Raw genomic sequence first — 19,452 nt, forward strand, 5'->3', positions numbered from 1 at the left:
TGGTTATCTTTTACGTACGTTGTCATATGGTTATCTTTCTAAGGTTAAGCCACGGACGGCGGACCGTTTTCACGACTTTTACTATCGACGATGTTTATAACAATTCTGAGTTTCATTAGACAATTTTTCAAAACTGATTTCTGAAGATATTTCTTGCAGAATTATTAGGCTCTCTGTTTGTTCCTAATTTAATAGCAATTTATTTTATTTAATTGCTGGAAGCTACGTAATTAAGAGAAAAACTTATATACTCTGGGTCAAAATTGACCATGCCACCATTTGCCAGCATTTATAATTTTCATGAGATAGAAACAACGTATTCCAGCGATTCTTAACCTATGGCACACGTGTCACCAGTGATACATAGAGCATTCCCATGTGATAAATAAATATTCGTGCCTCGGGTTGTTTTCTTAACGTTTGCATCACAGCTTTTCGAATCATTATAAATCTTTTAATCGGCCATATTAGAGAATTGAACAAATTAAAATTAAATCCAAGAAATATTTATATTTCATTTAGAACAAACTTGGTACGAATGATACGATGATTTAATCAATCAGAACATAGAATTAAACAAAATAGATTGTCCAAAATTAAATCGAGCAAATATTTATATAAGAAATGTGCAACTTAGTATTTCATTTAGAACAAACTCGATACGAATGATGTAATCAATAATATCATAGAATTGAATAAAATAGATTGTCCAAAATTAAATCGAGCAAATATTTATATAAGAAATGTGCAACATAGTATTTCATTTGGAGCAAACTCGGTACGAATGATTTAAACGATCATATCATAGAAATGAACAAAGTAGAACTCCCAAGATGAAATCCAACAATTATTTATACAGGGTGTTTTTGTTTGAACTTTTACACACAGTTTTTTCGAATACTTCTGTTAATCTGTCAAAAAAGTGTTTCGAATAAAAGTTCATCATTTTCTTGTCGGTTACACGATAAAATATTGAATTTGAAAGGATTATTATTTTTTGAATACAAAATCGAAGTCACCATTATCTTTTTAAATGGCATTATATATTCTTCACTTCACGTTATTGCAGTTCGTTTCAAGACGAATTCAACGATCTGCCGTAGCATGGCCTTTGGATGCACGCTGTAACGTAGACCGAAAACTGTTAATTGTTCTTGCAACTAAAAGTATAGTGCAGAGAGCGGAGTTATTTGCTGTAGAATATGGATTCCAGTTTGAATACACGTTGTAACATAATTATGTCAATTGAGTGACGACAATATTCTTTTACCAATCGAGTAGAAACGATTTTAAAAATCGATTAAAATATTCGTGCGTTAACGGGTTAAACTGTTAAAATCCAATCGCAGTGATTTTTGGTTCACGAACGCAGCTGAAATAACGAAGAAACTCAGTCACAGATATGTCGACTATTCTACGAACAAGAAATACTTGTTCTACACAAATCGAATATTCTTTTTCCACGCGAAACCAACGCAGAACCTGTTCCGTTTCTTCGCGATCGGCAACATTGAAACATCAAAAGATGACTCTCTCCATTTGAGCACAGAACCGTATTAAAGGAGTCAAATAGACCGCGCACGATTCCGTGCCCACAGCATCCGAGCTCGTTTCCATCGTTCTGGATCCGCGAGTCAGATGGCAATGATGAATCGTTCTTGATATCCTGCACAATCTATTTCTCGTTGTTGATGAGTAACGAATCGCGTCATAGAGGATCGAGGGCCCAGAATGAGTCCGACGCAGTCGAGCGTCACGAGTCGTGGGTGTGTCTCGAATAAAGCGGACCGATACACGCCTCTGGCTTATGCAGCGTCTCCACTCGAAACCGCGACACCTGTGAACCTACCGATATCCAATTAACGAAACATCAGCGTGCTAATCAAGATGTGACAGTCCCTTCGGACGAAACAAAAGGTAGGACTTCCTATATGCATCGGACGTAAATGGCTGGACGCGTGCGTTCGCCGCTTGCGATTAGCGTCATACGCATGCGACCAGGTGCATGATTCACTTATGATTCGCGTACGATTCAGTATATAGTTGTTTCTTTCAAATTGTCATTGAATATGTGAACAGAAATGGACAATTTAGGAAGAAGGGACACGATTATTCGAGCCCCGCGGCTCATTTTTATAGTTGTTGACAATCGGCGACTATGAAAACAAGCGACTACGCTCGAATAATCATGTAATATGATCCTAATAATCGTGTAATAACCCCCTCTTCCCAAATTGTCCATTTCTATTTACATGTTGAGCGGCAATTGCAGAGAATTTACCGTATTACTATGCTAAAGATAGAACAGTATGTGTGTAGAAAACGTGAAATAACTTTTTGGAATTGATCGAAATTTATTTGCACTTTTGCTACTGTTGAAAGAAGAAGATGACGAAGAAATTGTTTAATAACGTCGAAATTGACGAAGAAAAGATTAGACGGTTATCGTTGCATTTTAACACGTCTTTTAAGCGGGAAGTGTCTAAACTCGTTTCGTGTTTATATTATTATTGAAGCGCGGGAGCCGACAAAGCTCGTTGTCAACGAATTAGGGGGGGTAATTATTACGCATATATTACGCATTATATTATTATTATATTATTATATTATATTATTATATTATATTATATATATTATATATTAATACTGCCGATTCTGTTTTTATACATTTTTTAATATTCAAAATATATATATATATATTAAAATATATATATATATTGCTATTATGATGAGAATTTAGCGAGAAACCACCCACTTAAGATGAGTTAATAAGAAAACATTTATTGAACAATGAGGAGACATATAGACAGTTTTTTAGATCGAGTAAAGAATAAGTAGCATTTATCATGACTCTTATCGGCACGCAATTCTTTGGACATTTTGATACGTAAACGTTGAGAGTGACCACAATGCGGTTGCGTCCAGACTACTTCCGAAGCAGACGATCGTCAGACGTTGGACATTGACACATCATTTGGAAAAATCGCTCATAGGAAAGTGAAACTCTGACGCATGTATGACGTATACATGGAATGCGTATAGGAAATCCCTGCTTTAGGTAGTCGTTACGGAAAAACTTTGGTCATTAGCGGTGACTACGTTAGACACCGTCTCTATTAAGGTTTTCTTTCGTCTCCCGTTATCCTTCTCCACGTAATGGGCATTATCGTCGAGAGTCCGGGATCCCCATGGGAAAAGGGTGACAGGCGGTATAGAATTTTTGCTCACTAAAACCCTCGCGGTAGCAGCGCACCTGCCGCCCTTCAAGAACCTAAAATTTAGGCCCTGGAAGGTCTGCCTTGAGCGAGGCTAAATTGAACACATCCGTTCGTTAAATAATTGGAATTCGATTTTTATACATTTATGGACAATTTGAGAGGGTGCAATTTCAAATAGTAAAAATATTGAAGGAATTTTTCTGACTTTCCATTTTATATGACAAAGTGCATTCTATACATATGAAATTCTGTTTTGCGACTCATGTAACAGTTAGACTTTTAACAGTTCTTTACATCCAAGATTTAATAATATAAAAATAATCTTGGAACGTGATATAACAATTTTTGTGGTTTTTAAAATGTCACTGTATTATTTTCAATCTATTAAAACGATCGAAGAAGGAGCGAACTTGCTATTTAGTTTCCATATCTTGCAACTGATGAAAACAAGTTTTATTTTACATAAAAATCCGCAATCTGATAACAACAGTGACACGCAATTCTAAAAAAACTTAGTTCATCAACTGTTAGAGGCCCTATGGAATTTCTTGAATCGATGTTAATGCTAAATCTACAGAGCTGTTGAAATGAGTAACGTCTGTTATTTTATAAGAACGACAAGATTGAATTAATTTAGTCTTCTTGCCATTTTGAGTATAATTTAAGCTCGAAGCTTTAAGCTTTAAGCTATTGTTAACACTGGAACCAATGACATGATTGGATTTATATAAACTTTGCACGATTGTGTGTTGTCGGTAGACTGCAAATTTTATGCACTTACGGTAAAAATGTGTAGCTGAAGTGTAAAAATTGTGAAGACGTATGAAGAATGTAATAAAATTAATTATAATAAAATTATTAAATAATTAACAAATAATAAAATAAAATAAAATAACATTATCCTGCGTTCGAATTACGAAAATTATTAAAAGAAACAATTTACTTTTACTCAATTCATATTTCTTACGACTGTGATGGCAAATATTTATTTTGCACAAATATCCGCAGTCTGGTTATCAGCCACTGTAGACGCTTGAATAAAGAATTTTACATGTATAAATTTCTCGCAGAAACATTTTTATGATATCAGGATCCAGTCATTCCGACTGGATTGGTAGTTCTAGTGTTAATCTACCCCTATTCATCGCGAACGAAATTTTAGCGGTGCTTCTACTCTAATATACGCGTTGAATGGACTTGTTTGCATAATGAAAATTTCGCTGCAATAATTGTAGTACGTGACGGCCGGCTTCTGCAATTATAAATGCATTCTACACCCGGTTTGACATTAACGAAGTCAAGGCGGTTCGTTTTACTCGCAAATTTTCTAAATGTTCGGTCTATTCCTCGGTTCAGTTCACAGCTGCCGACAATGCTGGTTGGGCAAACTTTGGGCAGCACGAATCATAATACTTGTCCAGCTGACTGCGACCATTCGAACGTGACGGAGCGAGGTGGACAGCTATTACGGCTGTCCGCGGACAATAGAAGGGATAATTAAAGGATAAGCGTTTGAAAAGTAGATCTCCGCTGTCTGCAGTCGGGGGTTCCTCATTCGAGAGCACCGCTCCCGACCGGATGCTCGATATTATAAATGCATATTAAGGAGGAAGCTGAAAAAAAGAAGATAACCGGTCTTGAGAGACCATAACCTCTAACAACCGACCCCGCCTGTGTTCTTAATGAATTTTTGAAGAGTCACTCCGCGCCCGCGAAGGGCAGCGACATTATCCCGGCAGTTTTTGCAGGGCGAATTCATGCTCGAAAAGAAAGATAAGATTTAACCCTAGGACGCTTAAGGTATTAGAAGGTTAAAGGTCTGCTGACGGGGGGTCATTCTGTATCCATATAAGAAAATGTGCTGTAAATATTATCTTTTTCGTTCGATGTACATTTATTTATACAGTAATGTTAAATAGTGCATTTAGGCACCTGCAAAAATAAAATATAAACAATTTATGAGACAACGTTGTTGGGGAACATATGTTTAAAATTTTTCTTTTTTTTTTTGTGGACATTTTTCGAATCTTCCTTAAGGGGAGGTTTAGATAATAACCTTTTATTATAATATAATATTTATATTTTAATTTAATTTTTATTTATTTATTAATTAATTTGTAATGATAACTCTTCATTTAAATAACCCTGACGCTTTAAGAAATAGGTACAGTTTGTGAATTTTTTTATAGATAATTACTAAATGAAAGATTTAGTCTTTCTAGGAGAATATAAATGTTCGTTTCAGCTTTGTTTTTGAATTTTTTAAAAGCAAAAATCGTACATAATGGTCGCAGTTATCAAGTACTGGGACGTTTGAATTAAAAAAAAAACTTTGTAGATTCAGGAACTAGAATTATAGAAATTGTCGCTATTTGAAGAAAAAAAGGACAGCTGCTTTTCCCTCAAAAGACCAACTTTAAATGCTCATAAAAAATTAAATAATTGATATATTTAAAAAATCGTACGCTACATTGTAGAATACTCTATGCAGAATATCTCCATAAAATTTGCAATAAATCGGTTGTATAGATCCGGCGATTTTATGACGACCAGGTTGAAAAATGTAGTTTCGCAAAAAACGTAAAAAAAAGAGTTTCAACGTAACTTTTCTCTCTGATAAAGTAAGATTTTTAAAGTTTTACCTACACCCGCTAAATGTTGGAATTTCGAAATATCCCTTTGACAAAACATTCTACACTTGAAACTTCGAGAAAATCGAAGGAGAAGAAATCGGTATTTTTGAACCGTTAGCGTGGCGTGGCTCCTTAAGCATGCTGGGGTGGGTCGAAATTGCCTATAAAGGAGCACATGCCGTCGTGGACTAAGTATGCACGTTAAAACGCGAGTCTCCGTCGTTCCTTTTCGCGTACGAGCGGTTTCGCGCGACGGTTTTATGCGAGCGGAGGTCCGGCGGACACCAGATTATTGCAAACTTTATGAAGCTTTCGTGAAAACGGCCGCGAATTCAGATAGACGGATTATTATCTTTTTATCTCTCGGGATAGAACGTTTAAGGAAGCGGTGCACTTTCGCGGGTAAATAAGCTAGCGCGCGTACGATTTCGGCGTTCATAGCTCGAGGATAAACGTGTCTACGATTTCGCGCGATTTTATTGCTCGGAGACCGGTGGCTGTTCTTTTCTGAAGCTAATAAATTAACATTTGGCACCGGCTGCCCCCTTTGGAGACATAATAAAACCGCTGATAATTATGGCACTTCAAAAAATAACAATTCTTTTTGTGTCATAAAATCTGTTTCAATACAATCTTTTACTCTTACTTAACTACAAATTGTTCTGAATGGTTTCCCTTAAGGATTCAATTTTTTTTAGAAATATGATATCCATCACTGTCATTATTTTACGATAAAAGCACAACTTAGAAAATAAAAAGTGAATATGTTTTTATTTAGCCTTACTCAAGAGAGAGCTGTTTTATGATAGAAATCGTACGAAGTACGAGTGAATCTGATTCTCTCACTGCCATAAATAAACAGCGGATATTTATGCATTTATGGTGTATACGAGCCTGTAAAATGCAAGCGAAGGATTTTTCTACTCGATATAAGACGCTGTTTCCTTCTTCAGATTTGTATAAAATAATTCACAAAAATGTGCACAAAAATCCGCCGAATAGTTATAAAAACAATATGTTACACTAATTCACGTCTGAGGCTTGGTAGTTCGAACAGCTTAATTATTTTATCCAACGTTCAATCATGTTATATTATATACACTATATATATATATATATATATATATATATATATATATATATATATATATATCTTTAAAAAATAAAGGTCGTCATAAAATCGCCGGATCTATACAACCGATTTATTGCAAATTTTATGGAGATATTCTGCATAGAGTATTCTACAATGTAGCGTACGATTTTTTAAAGATATATATAGTGTATATAATATAACATGATTGAACGTTGGATAAAATAAGATATATATATATATATATATATATCTTTAAAAAATCGTACGCTACATTGTAGAATATCTATATATATATATATATATTTTGTGCACATTTTTGTGAATTATTTTATACAAATCTGAAGAAGGAAACAGCGTCTTATATCGTGTAGAAAAATCCTTCGCTCAATCATGTTATATTTTCACCGAACTTACCACTTCGCGTGTAGGATCGATTAACGGAGGCGATCGAAATAATCGTTGTCTGCAGAGATCGATCTGCCAGTTGCCGATTAATCCTGTCTGCGTTAACGATACATAATTCAAGCAGTTGTCGATTCGTAGCAACGAACACGCCGCGCCGGTGGATCTTCGAGAGACAGAGACGTTCGGCGTCACCTTATGCTAATCGTTCCGTTAATTCGTTGTTATTCCATCCGTTTCCTTTCCGCGATCTCCGGCCGATCCGTTCCTTTTCTCGTCCCGAGATTCGTTCCGACCATCGGACTGTTATCCGCCGACACATCTATCGAACGGTGTATCGACTGTTTGATTGGACTCTCAAGACCGCGGCGACCTTGGATCGGATTTTACTGAGCAACTATCGCAACGACAAGCGACGACGATTCGCACGATGCGGGTCCGTGAGCGTACCTTGCATCTCTTATTCGCCTTCGGTATATTTATATCCGCGGCAGGTTCGTTCTGCACTGTGTTAACCCTTCGCGAATCGCGTGGCTTGGGAGAGACTGTGGGAAATACACCGCTGGAAGGTGTTCCCGTTTTTTTTTTTTTCGAATTCAAGTGTCGGACGAGAAGTTGCCGCGGAAAAAGCCGCACAATCTTCCAATGTCCGCGAAATGTATCAGGACGTTCTCCAAGTTGCGCCCCGTTTTCTGACGACGACACTTTTGACACGCAGCTCGCTATTGTTGAACAACGAACTGTCTTCATTGTTCCAGGTATTATAGTCAGCGTGAGCTAACGCACGGTCTCTTCTTTCTTCTTCTTCTGTGGTTTATTTAACGTCGCACAATTTGTCGTATGCAGGATGGTTCACCAGATGTTACCACCTCGATTTTCGTCATTATCATTGTACATAGCTGAGAATGTTTATTTGCAGGATGTCTCGCCTAACTCGAGTACCAAAAATATCTCGCTTGATTTTTATGGTAGAAAAAAGTCGGAGGAGAACATTGGTTGATTCGGAGGAGCAAATATTATGGCGGGCAAGAAAATATGTTCAAGGCTACATTTTTTCAGATTTCAAGGTCATCGAAGCTTTTTCGAATGGAACGATATATTTTTATCACTACTTATGATAGCCGAGGTCAAGACGAATCTAACGACCTTTAATGTTATGACCTTCGCGTGTGATTTTGAGTACGAAAAATTCATAAAAGTAAGGCAATGACGTAAATAGCGAAATAACTATGACGGAATAAATAGTGCAGGAAAATTCGTTTCAATAAGTATTCAAAGTGATGATCGTTAATTTCGATACATTTGTGTAACCGATCGACGAACGATTCTCTCTGGCCCTCCTTATAATTTGTTCACCGATATTATCGCATTCTAATTTTATCGCATCCGATTTTTTCTGTCGTAAAAAACAGGCGAGATATTTTAGATGCTCGAGGTAGGTGAGACACCCTGCACAAAGTTTAATGGCTTCGAGAGTGGCACATTTTGGTGTCGTGAGTTTCTTCGTAGATCGACGCGAAGAAGAGATACGACGGTCATCAATATCTTTTTAAACGGGACCTTTATATTTTTTCCTGCGCCAATCGATCAAGCTTAATATTTTCTTAATAATTCTGAAAGTTTAGAGAACGGTGTCCCGAATTTCTAACACGTTTCTCAGAAATGCTAGAAAACAGTGTCTTCGATTTTAAAGAAACTCTTTGGAAACGTCAAGAAAATGTTGGCTTGAAGAACTCGTCGCTGAGATCGCGATCAATCCTTCGGCCGCGATAAAAGATGGTGGTAAAAGAGTCTGAGTGTGCGATAATAATACTTACATTTCTTTTTAATCGCAGAAGTAGTCGGCATTTTTAACGAGGTTCTCCAATCGACCAACTTTCTGCTGCCATTACATTACGAAACATCATTTCCCAGTCTAGAAAATCGTCTCTTTTTTACCGCGACTCAAAATATTTTATTCCATCTAGCTTCATTATTGCGCACTCCAATTAAAATTAATGTTAAGTCTTGAGTGTAAGGAAAATATTCGCAGCTTTCTTCTTCGATTTCTCCATCCTCCTAGGAGTCTCGAAAGCCGCTTCTATCCCGGATAAAATCTTATAAATCGAGGAAAACGATTAGCAAATCTATCGAGGGTACACGTTCCAGTAGTTCTAAAAATAAACGGGAAACTCGATAGAAATTAAGAAGCCGAATTGAAATCGCTGCATGACACTGTTCTTCCGTAACACATTCGGATTGTAATCTCGCGCAGGAAGTCCAAGGATTCTGATGCACGTTATTTAATCTTCAGATCCGAATGATAATCCATATTACGCAAGCAATTTTATATTACAAACCTGGTTCTACAAAAGCATTACCACGAACCGTGACATAATAAAAATGATTGGTAGAAACGTCTACGGTTCGTGTTCAACAATCTGCCACGCTCAGGCATGCTTTTTCTTCACGGTTATATTCAATCATGCAAAAGAACAGTTCCCTTCGGACGCCGATCACATTGTGCCATAGATCCTTAATCTGTCCGCCTTGTGGCCTGGAGCGGATATAAAAATGAACAGAACAAAGAAAAATAACACAGCATGTGCCGTAGAGTCGAAATGTATTAACGTCTTCTAAAGCATAAAATGCTCGTATATCATCTGCGAGCATAAAAGCTTCGCGGCGCGCGGTAAGTGTACCGGTAAGTGATCGTCGGCGCTTATCATTGGTAATAAATTAGAAAAAATTGCGGTATAACAGACGGCGTGTGTAACAAGTCGCAGGGATTTTTAATTTGTCGAGCACGAGACGCGAGTGGGCGTGTTTAAGTGTTTTTCTACGCGTACGTCGGAATCTTGCGGTTGTGTTTCGATTTTCTCGGAAACCGGCGCGAAGCTTTTCCTAATTAATTAACAAGATCTTAATTAGTCAGTGCGCGCATGTTCCGGGACACCGCGTGCACGGTTGCATAAACCGGTCCGCCACAGCGATAAATCAAATTTTTGAGCAGGTTGAGCAGCGTCGGATTAGCGAATCCCGGCATTCATTGAAACTGCGATATTTAACGTTATCTCGGAGATCTGCCGGCAACCAAACTTGTTTCCAAGGATCCGTATGAATTTTAATCCGGCCGCGGATTCAGCCTCCCCGACGCGTCGCTGCGAGATGCAGAGCGACGGGGCTCCTATTATTACGTACGGAATTAATAATGGATGTGCCAGACTGCTAGGCAACAACGTCAGAAATTAGACGAGTTTCTTATCGCGAGCTCGCAGCTCACGCTCGTGTCGCTTTTAATATTATCGGCGATCGCTTATGTATTACAAATTTTAATGTGTGAAACAGCATTGAATGAGAAACCCATTTGCCTTTATTAAACGGCTCGGTCTAATTGAAATACGGAGATAACTCAGATATACCGGCAAACCCGCGGATACGTTGCAGTATTACATTTTCCGAGGAGAACGATTGGTCGTTCGAACAAAGTTCCCGTAATTGGGGGAAAAAACGTTAATGACTCCGCGGTGAGATGATACTGCGGACAGGATGATACGTTTTAATGAAATAGCAGGCATCATTGTTTGGAGCTCCTACGTTTTTTCCTCCTGGAATTTTAATCGAGTGACTAACGCGTGTCGTTTCTCATACGAACGACAAGATAGGGTTTAAATAAACATCTTACTCAATTATTCCCTAGGAAAGTGTCTCTAAAACTTCAGCAATTGTGAATTGAAAAATGTGAAACACATCATTTTGACCGGCGCGGCAGTTTTGGTGCTTATCCATAATTGTTACACTCATTTGAACTTACGGAACTGCTATTTGCAGTTTCACAGATCGCTAATATTTATTGCGTTATTATTGACACCAAGGTGTTAGATGAAAAATCAAAATCAAGTGCTCCTACTTTGCACAGCAATGATGAAGGGGACCAAGTTCGCGATCGAACAGAAGCAAGTGAATCGAAAACGTTCCTTTCTTTCACAATTTTTTTTACAATCACGTTATCACCACTGATGAATAAGTAATTAGTAGCAGTCTTACAGTCAGGCAATAATAGTTAAGGGTTAACATCACTTGGGGACATTGCAGGAAGAAAATGTAAAAAAGAATAAAGTCTTAGGTTTTAAAATTTAAACAGACTGTAACGTAAGACACAATTTCTTTTTCGAGAGAGAGAGGGGGGAGAGACTCTGATTATCCTGTCGTGTTATCTTGATACGACACTTGCTTCTACAAACATATAGTTTCGTATCATAGATCAAAACGATGCAAGAACGTTTTTGAGAATTGGGTCACCGCTTTCTGACTTACTCTGTACTCTGTGCATTTCTGTGTCTGCAAGGAAGAACGCCGCAGAATCGCACGTTTTCACTTCCACGATATTGTTGTTCAATGTTCTGGTCACTAATGCTTCGTATTAGTACTGTTTACAATTGCATAATCTGTCCGAGTCTACAGAATTTGTGCACACGACGTTGCTTCTGCTAAATGCATTATCACTTAAATTTTCTGAAATTGCGACTCGCCGCGTTTCTCCCTCCAGCCGCAGATTTGCCGAACGACGAGTCGAACGAACTGTTCATAATTTATCGCGGCACCGGTTATACGAGGTCGCCAACCGATTTCGCAAACATTTTTGCCCGCCGCATTGTCTGCCGAACGTCGAAATAGAGAAGCGAGGGAAAGAGAACTGACGGACCCTTGATAGAACCGCATCGTTCCTAGCTACTGCAACTGCAGTTGCAGTTGTAGTCTGACTGCAGACCGCTGAGAAGGGAAATCCAATACCATGGAATTGAATATCGTATCGACAGACGTCGTAGAGTGCGAAGGCACGTTCGGGAACAACTTCCTTCTGCGAGAACCACGGTTGATTTGCTCGAAATCGATAGAACTCATTCAGCCGCGAGGTGCTGAACTCGTCTTCATTTAACGCTTTGCGTTTTAGCATTGGTCGGATTTCGCTATCATTCGGTATCATTCAATAAACAATCTCGAAGAGAAACCAGCCAACGTTAATGGAACCGTAATATCAGTAGATGATATTAACACGTTAAGTGTCGAGTATCAACTCGAAGAATTCGCGCAATAACAAAGTCATTTAATTAATGAAATCGAAACTAGGAAGTGAGAATTTACTATAGAAAATATTACTTCAGCTACTTTGTATTCTACAAATCCTAGTAATATTCAATTTGTTCAATATGTTACAATAAAAATGAATTTCAAGAACCTAGTTAAAAATTAGTGTTACTTATACGTGACTCACTCGGCACTGAACATATTAATACCTACATATATATAATATTATATAATAAATACAATTTACCCTGTTACTAGTGGAGCATCAGACGCGGCTCGCACCGATTTCATCGAAATTTGGCAGCCTGATGCATCTACATCTATAATAAGAATAGTTAAAAATTAGTCGCGTATGGGCAGTCAATCATGATAAAAGTAGGTGATATAAAAGTAGGTGATCATGATAAAAATTGTTCTGAACGCTTACATTCCAATATTTACAAACTTTCCACCTAATTTTCTCATAACTGACTGACCACATACGGTTGAAATTTGAGCTACGTTTATTTTAAATATAGAAGTATCAGTTTGCCAATTGGTTGAAATCGGTCCGAGCTTTGTCTGATGATCCAATTGTTAGTGTCGACCAAAAAAGGCGAGTATACCTGAGCCAAATATACCAAACCTATTTGACGTAATTTGGTAAAGTTCCAGAAAGAAATTATGACAATTTTATAAAACCTGATTCAAGAAGACAATTCAAGAAATAAAGAAAAGAAGGAGAAGAAGGAAAGGAGAGCAGAAAATTCAAGAAGGAAGAAGAAATAAAATTGCTGTTGATTAAACATATTAAGGAAACAACATCTTCTCAAGTTTGGCCAGCAATGTATCGTTGTTTGACACTAAAAGGGTTAAACGATGGTTATAAATGAATAGTAATAATAATAATAACAATAATAATAATAATAATAATAATAATAATATTTCTTGTGTCAGCGGTGTGGTCACATTGTTACAGAAAATGTAATAATAGCGAGCACACGAGTAATAGTGTATAATGACGATAATAAGAATAATAATGGCTGTAATAGCAGTAATGATACTTAGATAAGAATTTAAGATGATTGCGTAGAATAGCGACGGCGGAGTTATTGAATGAAATAAAGGAATTACAGGAGAAGTCGAGAGAATAGCAATAATGATTGGCATTGATGAGCAATCGGTTTAAACAGTTATAATGACTACATAATATACGATGTACTTTTGTAAGAAGAAGAAGAGATTATCTAAGATTATAATTGAACCTCTTAGTTAACAAGTGGCATAATTTGACATTTGAGTAATACTTCATAAAATATTCAGGGCATATTGTAGCTTTATTGTAAGAAATTCAAGTGAACGAATAGTAATTACGATAACATCATTTAACACTTTGTCTGTTGCACCAGCAGTCTCAAGGATATCATAAAATTGAAGTAATATATTTAGTCAAATTGAAATTGAAACGTCAAGTTGTAAGACATTAACATTCAATTAATAATTGAATTAATAATAAATTAATAAGTTAAATGCACACAAATTTTGAATGGTAAATAAAACCACTATACTCGATAACAACTATCACTACAATTAATTCATTTGTCACAATTTTGGACTTAGGCCACTTGTCAACTAAGAGGCTCAAATAATAGGTCAGCGATGATACGCAGTTGATCAAGCTAGAGATGTTACGTTAATTATGAGATAGGATCGTCATAGGTGTCTCAGTGAAATAAGATGCATGTCTTTCAGGAATCTGCGTTGAACACTCTCAATCAACGCCGAGTGATATTTTGTGTAGGGAGCCCATATTGCTGACCCGTATTCGAGAGTGGGCCGAACTAGAGGAATATAGAGAAGCCGAAGTGTGTTTATATTTGAAAAAAAGTTTGGAGCTGCGGTGAATAAGGCCAAGAGTTTTGAAGGCAAAGTTGGTAGTGTGTTGAAAATAACAGTGAAAAGGTAGAGAGCTGGAAAAGTCGATGACAAGGCCACGTATGGTTCTTACAGATGATAATGATGCGAGTGAAGCTTACGTGTGTTGTAGTGCATTATTGTATCGATTTCATTACGGTTCTCAGTTTTCATTGAATTTGTAGAAGTGTTAATATGTATAAAACGTCTTGCGTAAGATATTAAATACAGTTAAAATTAGACGACAACAAATATCTTAATTTTAATTACAGCGTACCTATTTTATTATATAGAACCGAACCGTAATCGAAATAGAACTGAAAAATAACTATTATAGAACTATTAGAACCGATATTAGAACTATTATAGAATCGATATAATATCGGTTCTAAATAACCGAAACCGATATATCTATATAGTTATAAGATTTTCTCGATTCTCATAACTAGACTGCGGACTTAATGCATTTATGACAAAACTGAATACATGATATTCAAAAACATTTAAACAATTTAAAGATACTATTGTTTTACGTTCACCTTATCAGTCTTATTGAAAGAAGAAATAAATGTTTGTTAAGCTCCTGCATCTTGCAGTCGATGCAAACAATTTTTATTTTGCATAGAAGACTCGCAGTGTACTCATAACTGTTCCAAAAATCGGAATCGATATCATAACCGTTTCCAACCCCTGTTTAATAGACACATTTCAAGATAGGATTGTTCGTGATAACATTTTTGAGGTATCGATGCGAAAAGTTTTACTGTTAGAAAGTTTAGACCCGGGCAAGGTGAGATGCAAACTAAAAATGTGGGTCACTGGAGGTCCTGGTAAATTATCCAGGCTACAAACGAGCTTATGTTCCAGGACACGAACGAAGTTAGACCTTGGACTAGTAACCCACATAATTCGGCCCGACGTAACGTGGCTGTCCTTCGAATATCAATAGTACATACTATGCATGAACTCCTATCCACTCAAACCCTGTAAATTTTGTAAAACTTTACGCTGCACCTAGCTTTCGGGGCTTGGCTGTCCACTTTTATTACTGCGTCCTATTAACACTTTAACGTAGTCTAAAATATAGAACCTTCAGATTCCTGAATATGCAATCGATGCTCGAAACGTAACATCATTTGTGTGCTACGATGCGAAGGCAAATTCAAGCACTGAGCTTAAGATCAACACAACATCAATTCATTCGAGCCATCATTCGTTCATAATCAGTAATATCAAAGCTGGAGAATTTCTCTGCTTGTGCATTCAAGCTTGGAGACTTTTAGACTCATAGTCCCAAAGATTCAAATGAAGATCTCCGAGCTTAGGGATCTCTAGATCCACTGATTGAACATCGGACGTCTAGATTTAAGTTTGAGATGTATAAGATTTAAAATTTGAATCTGAAGATCTGAACGAGTCTAGAGATCTCTAGACCCAAAGACTCAAGATAAAGAACGACGAAATTCAAAATTTAAACCTAGAATTCAGTTCCTCGAAGACTGCACATTTAAGGTTCCTATTCCTGATTGAACATCGGACATCTAGATTTAAGTTTGAGATGTATAAGATTCAAAATTTGAATCTGAAGATCTGAATGATTCTGGAGATCTCTAGATCCAAAGACTCAAGATAAAGAACGACGAAATTCAAAATTTAAACCTAGAATTCAGTTTCTCGAGTAATGCATATTTAAGGTTCCTATTCCTAATTGAACACCGGACATCTAGATTTAAGTTTGTGATGTATAAGATTCAAAATTTGAATCTGAAGATCTGAACGATTCTGGAGATCTCTAGACTCAAAGACTCGAGATAAAGAACGACGAGATTCAAAATTTAAACCTAGAATTCAGTTCCTCGAAGAATGCACATTTCAGGTTCCTATTCCTGATTTTCTGTCACCTAGTAGACTACGGATTTTATGCATTTATGACAGAAATAGGCGAAATTCAAAGTAATGGAAACACATTTAAACGACTCAAAGATACTATTGTATTACATTCAACTGATTAAGCTTGTTAAAAAATGGAATAGATATCTGTCAAGCTCCTGCATCCTACAATTAATAAGGACTGTTCTTATTTTGCATAAAAATCCGTAGTCTAGTTGTCAGGATTTTTTAGTTAGCAAATTTCTGATACTGAAGCAGACCTGGATAAAAATATTTCAACTAAAAAATACGAATATTGGCAGATACTATTTCTCCCTCAACTGTGTCACGTCTTGCTTCATTTGAAATAGTAATTTATTATTCAATGAAATATTAGTTGAAATAATTCGTTGATTTTACAGATGTGTAATAAGTATTTCAATAAGTTTGCTACCAGCGTCACACACGTGTGCCGAGCATACTATTGTATTATATTTCACGTAAAGATCATCAAATGAATTTTGTGAACATAATTATTTAAAATTCCAACACATGGCATGCTATGTAGCTTCTCTTTGACGACATTTTTATCAGATTTTATGAGAGAATACGATGCATTTAATGCGATAAATACAATAAAGATAACTATGTGCGTGTTAAACATATATATTTTAAAACATGAAATACTTTATTGAAATAAACACTTTCATTATTTGCGTGAAATGCAATACTCGAATATTGCATTATATGTTTTGACGTCCCTGTTTGCATTTGGGATATGTACATTGTTAGAAGCAAACAGATGTTAATTGTTCCAGTTATATTAATTAATTAAGAGAGACATAAGAACGAGCATATATGTTTCAAAACAATATATTTGTACCGTTTCTGTAGGTTTATTTGCTCTCGTAAATGTTAATCCTATGAAATAGAAATTGCAATAATTAATAAAAATTTAAACACATGAAATATTATTTCAAATAATTATTTCCAGTCCGTCTTAAGACAATACTATTTAAATTAATAATTTTCATCGGCACAACGTAAATAACTATGTTCGACAAAATATACTTCTCTCTATGACGCGAAATAAATCTTAAAATATTATTTCATACAAACAAGAGTGCCACTCTTTTCATTTTGTAACAAGAATATTTCATTATCTGTTTCCAATACTTTTTCAAATATTTTTACCCAGGTCTGTGCTCAGATCACCTCGAAGAGACTATCGTTAAAACTGCAGGTCTGCGTGGAATTCAAGAAACACGAATCGGATATTTCATTTAATTATTACCACTATGCCGTCCGCAGATCTTAGATATAATTCTTTTGTTTGACGCCGGCATAATAGTTTGGAAATTTTAGAATTGAAAAAAAATTTCGAAGATGGCGGTAATATAAATTCCTAAAATTAAGATATGTCGTCCAAGAATTTTCGTACTTAATTCTTAGTTAAATAAGCACAATGCTATAGTTAGTTTGCTGCTTTTAATCACCCAAGAAATATAGTTCAAATGTTATTTCAGTTTTTTAAAATGGCATACAACAGATAGTTTTTGCATGGCACCAGCGTGGTGCCACCGGACGACATAGTGTTAATGTACTTTTATGATTAATCAAAAATTAAAAATGATTGCTTAATTTTATTAAGATTTGCAAGAGGTACGAATGCTGAAGAGAGAAGTGATCGATGCCATATAAGTTTGCTTCATAATTTTGGTTTAATCGAATGAAATATTTTAATTTTATGCAAATTTTTGAGCTTTCTAGCGCGGTCGTGGAAGTGTTAATGTATTCTTGCGTTCTTGGCAACTTTTCACCATTCCCCCGTTTCATCATTGTCTTGTTCACGCGTTTCAGATGCTCCCGGCCTCTGTTCGACGCAGCTCCAACTGCAGCGCGCGTTCCCCGTTCTAGTCGATGGTAAATCATACTGCATGGTGTCAACGACGCTGCTTTGCGCGGGGAAGGACAAAGATGCAGGTAATCTCGTTTGTCTCTATTTGATCGGGCGCGAAAGCGTGCCGGCTCGGCGTTATTTATCCGCGGTTATTCATTTATTTCTTGCGCCGGAGCCCGGCCGTCGCACACGTATTACTTTGTGTGTCAACCTTTTGTCTCCGCCCACGTCGAACCTTTTCTTTTTTTTTCTTTTTTCACGGTCCGATAAATCGCGGGGCTCGTAGTTATTTCTCAATCGTGTCGGAGGACCCGGCCGAGCGTGACGCATCCAGCAGGTTGAATTCCATTAACACCGGACCATCGGTTCCCGGCGCCGGATTAAATTGAGTTTATTTTGTAAGAAACGGGGCCATGTACACCAACACACGGTCCTCGGTATGATTGCTTCCGGGCCGATCCTGTGTTCCAATCCGAAACGACTTCGGCGTCTGTTTCGAACGATCGATGGGCCACCGTTCGCGAAAAAGTTGTGCCCTCGTCGTCTCTTGCCTCATAGCTTATGCGCGCGTTCTCCGGGCGACGATGATCTTCGATGCGTTTCCCGAGTCCCCAGGATTAGGGGCCCGATAACGCTAAACCTACCAGTGCTGATCGTTTGCACCGGTTTCACAGATTTTTGTTTCAACCCTCGTCCCTTCAGAGTTTATTATTATTCTACTATGTTTAGGAAAATTGTACTCGGATATCGTGCCTTTTACTTTTCCTTTCACATGAAATCTATGTATCTATTGCTATCAACGAAAAAAACATGGTGGTTCGCCACATATCGCCATCTAGATTTACGTCATTATTATAACGCGTAGCGAGAAATGTTTCAGCTTAAATCAAATGGTTTCGAGAGGGGCAAATTTTGACGATACTAGTCTTCGCGAAGGTGGACGTGTAGATAAAATGCAGCGAAAGAAAACATTTTGTATCTTCAAATGTTAAAGAACGTATGTGCCAAGTGGCGATAAATTTCATCGAGGTCTTACGTTATAAAAAAATTGCCAAATGTCGCCCCTCGTTTGAACGCTTCACACGAGTCTCCCCCTTCAATCGATCTGCCGAAAATTGACTAATTAAAAATGACCCGGTGACCGCAGTGTCAGGGTTAAACGGAAGAGGGAGAACAGAGGAAGACGAGCTTCGTCTCGTTATCGAATCGACCGTCCGGTTCGTAGGAACCACGGGTTATCAGTGCCATTTATCTTCTTTCGGTTTCTATGGATCTTCGTGTTGAACATATTACCCGGAAAGTTCCGATCCTCCTAAGACGACGGCGGGTCGAAGATTTCTTATTCGAGAAGTTCATAGCAAACTCCGGCAAAGTTCT

The 19,452-nt window shown here is 37.1% G+C and overlaps 1 protein-coding gene across 4 annotated transcripts in view; it reads left to right on the forward strand.

Annotated features, from left to right (window-relative positions):
- The window catches only part of RhoGEF3 (Rho guanine nucleotide exchange factor 3), a 384,940-nt gene that overhangs the window by 21,644 nt on the left and 343,844 nt on the right, over positions 1 to 19,452 (forward strand). For all 4 annotated transcript variants that reach the window (XM_033474191.2, XM_033474194.2, XM_076522015.1 and 1 more), the window contains exon 3: positions 18,036 to 18,158. In XM_033474191.2, the coding sequence (XP_033330082.2) occupies positions 18,113 to 18,158 (46 nt within the window). In that variant the 5' untranslated portion in view covers positions 18,036 to 18,112. The remainder of the gene's footprint in view (positions 1 to 18,035; positions 18,159 to 19,452) is intronic.

Source organism: Megalopta genalis, chromosome 5, assembly GCF_051020955.1.
Source record: "Megalopta genalis isolate 19385.01 chromosome 5, iyMegGena1_principal, whole genome shotgun sequence".
In the NCBI taxonomy this organism is placed as follows: Eukaryota; Metazoa; Arthropoda; class Insecta; order Hymenoptera; family Halictidae; genus Megalopta; species Megalopta genalis.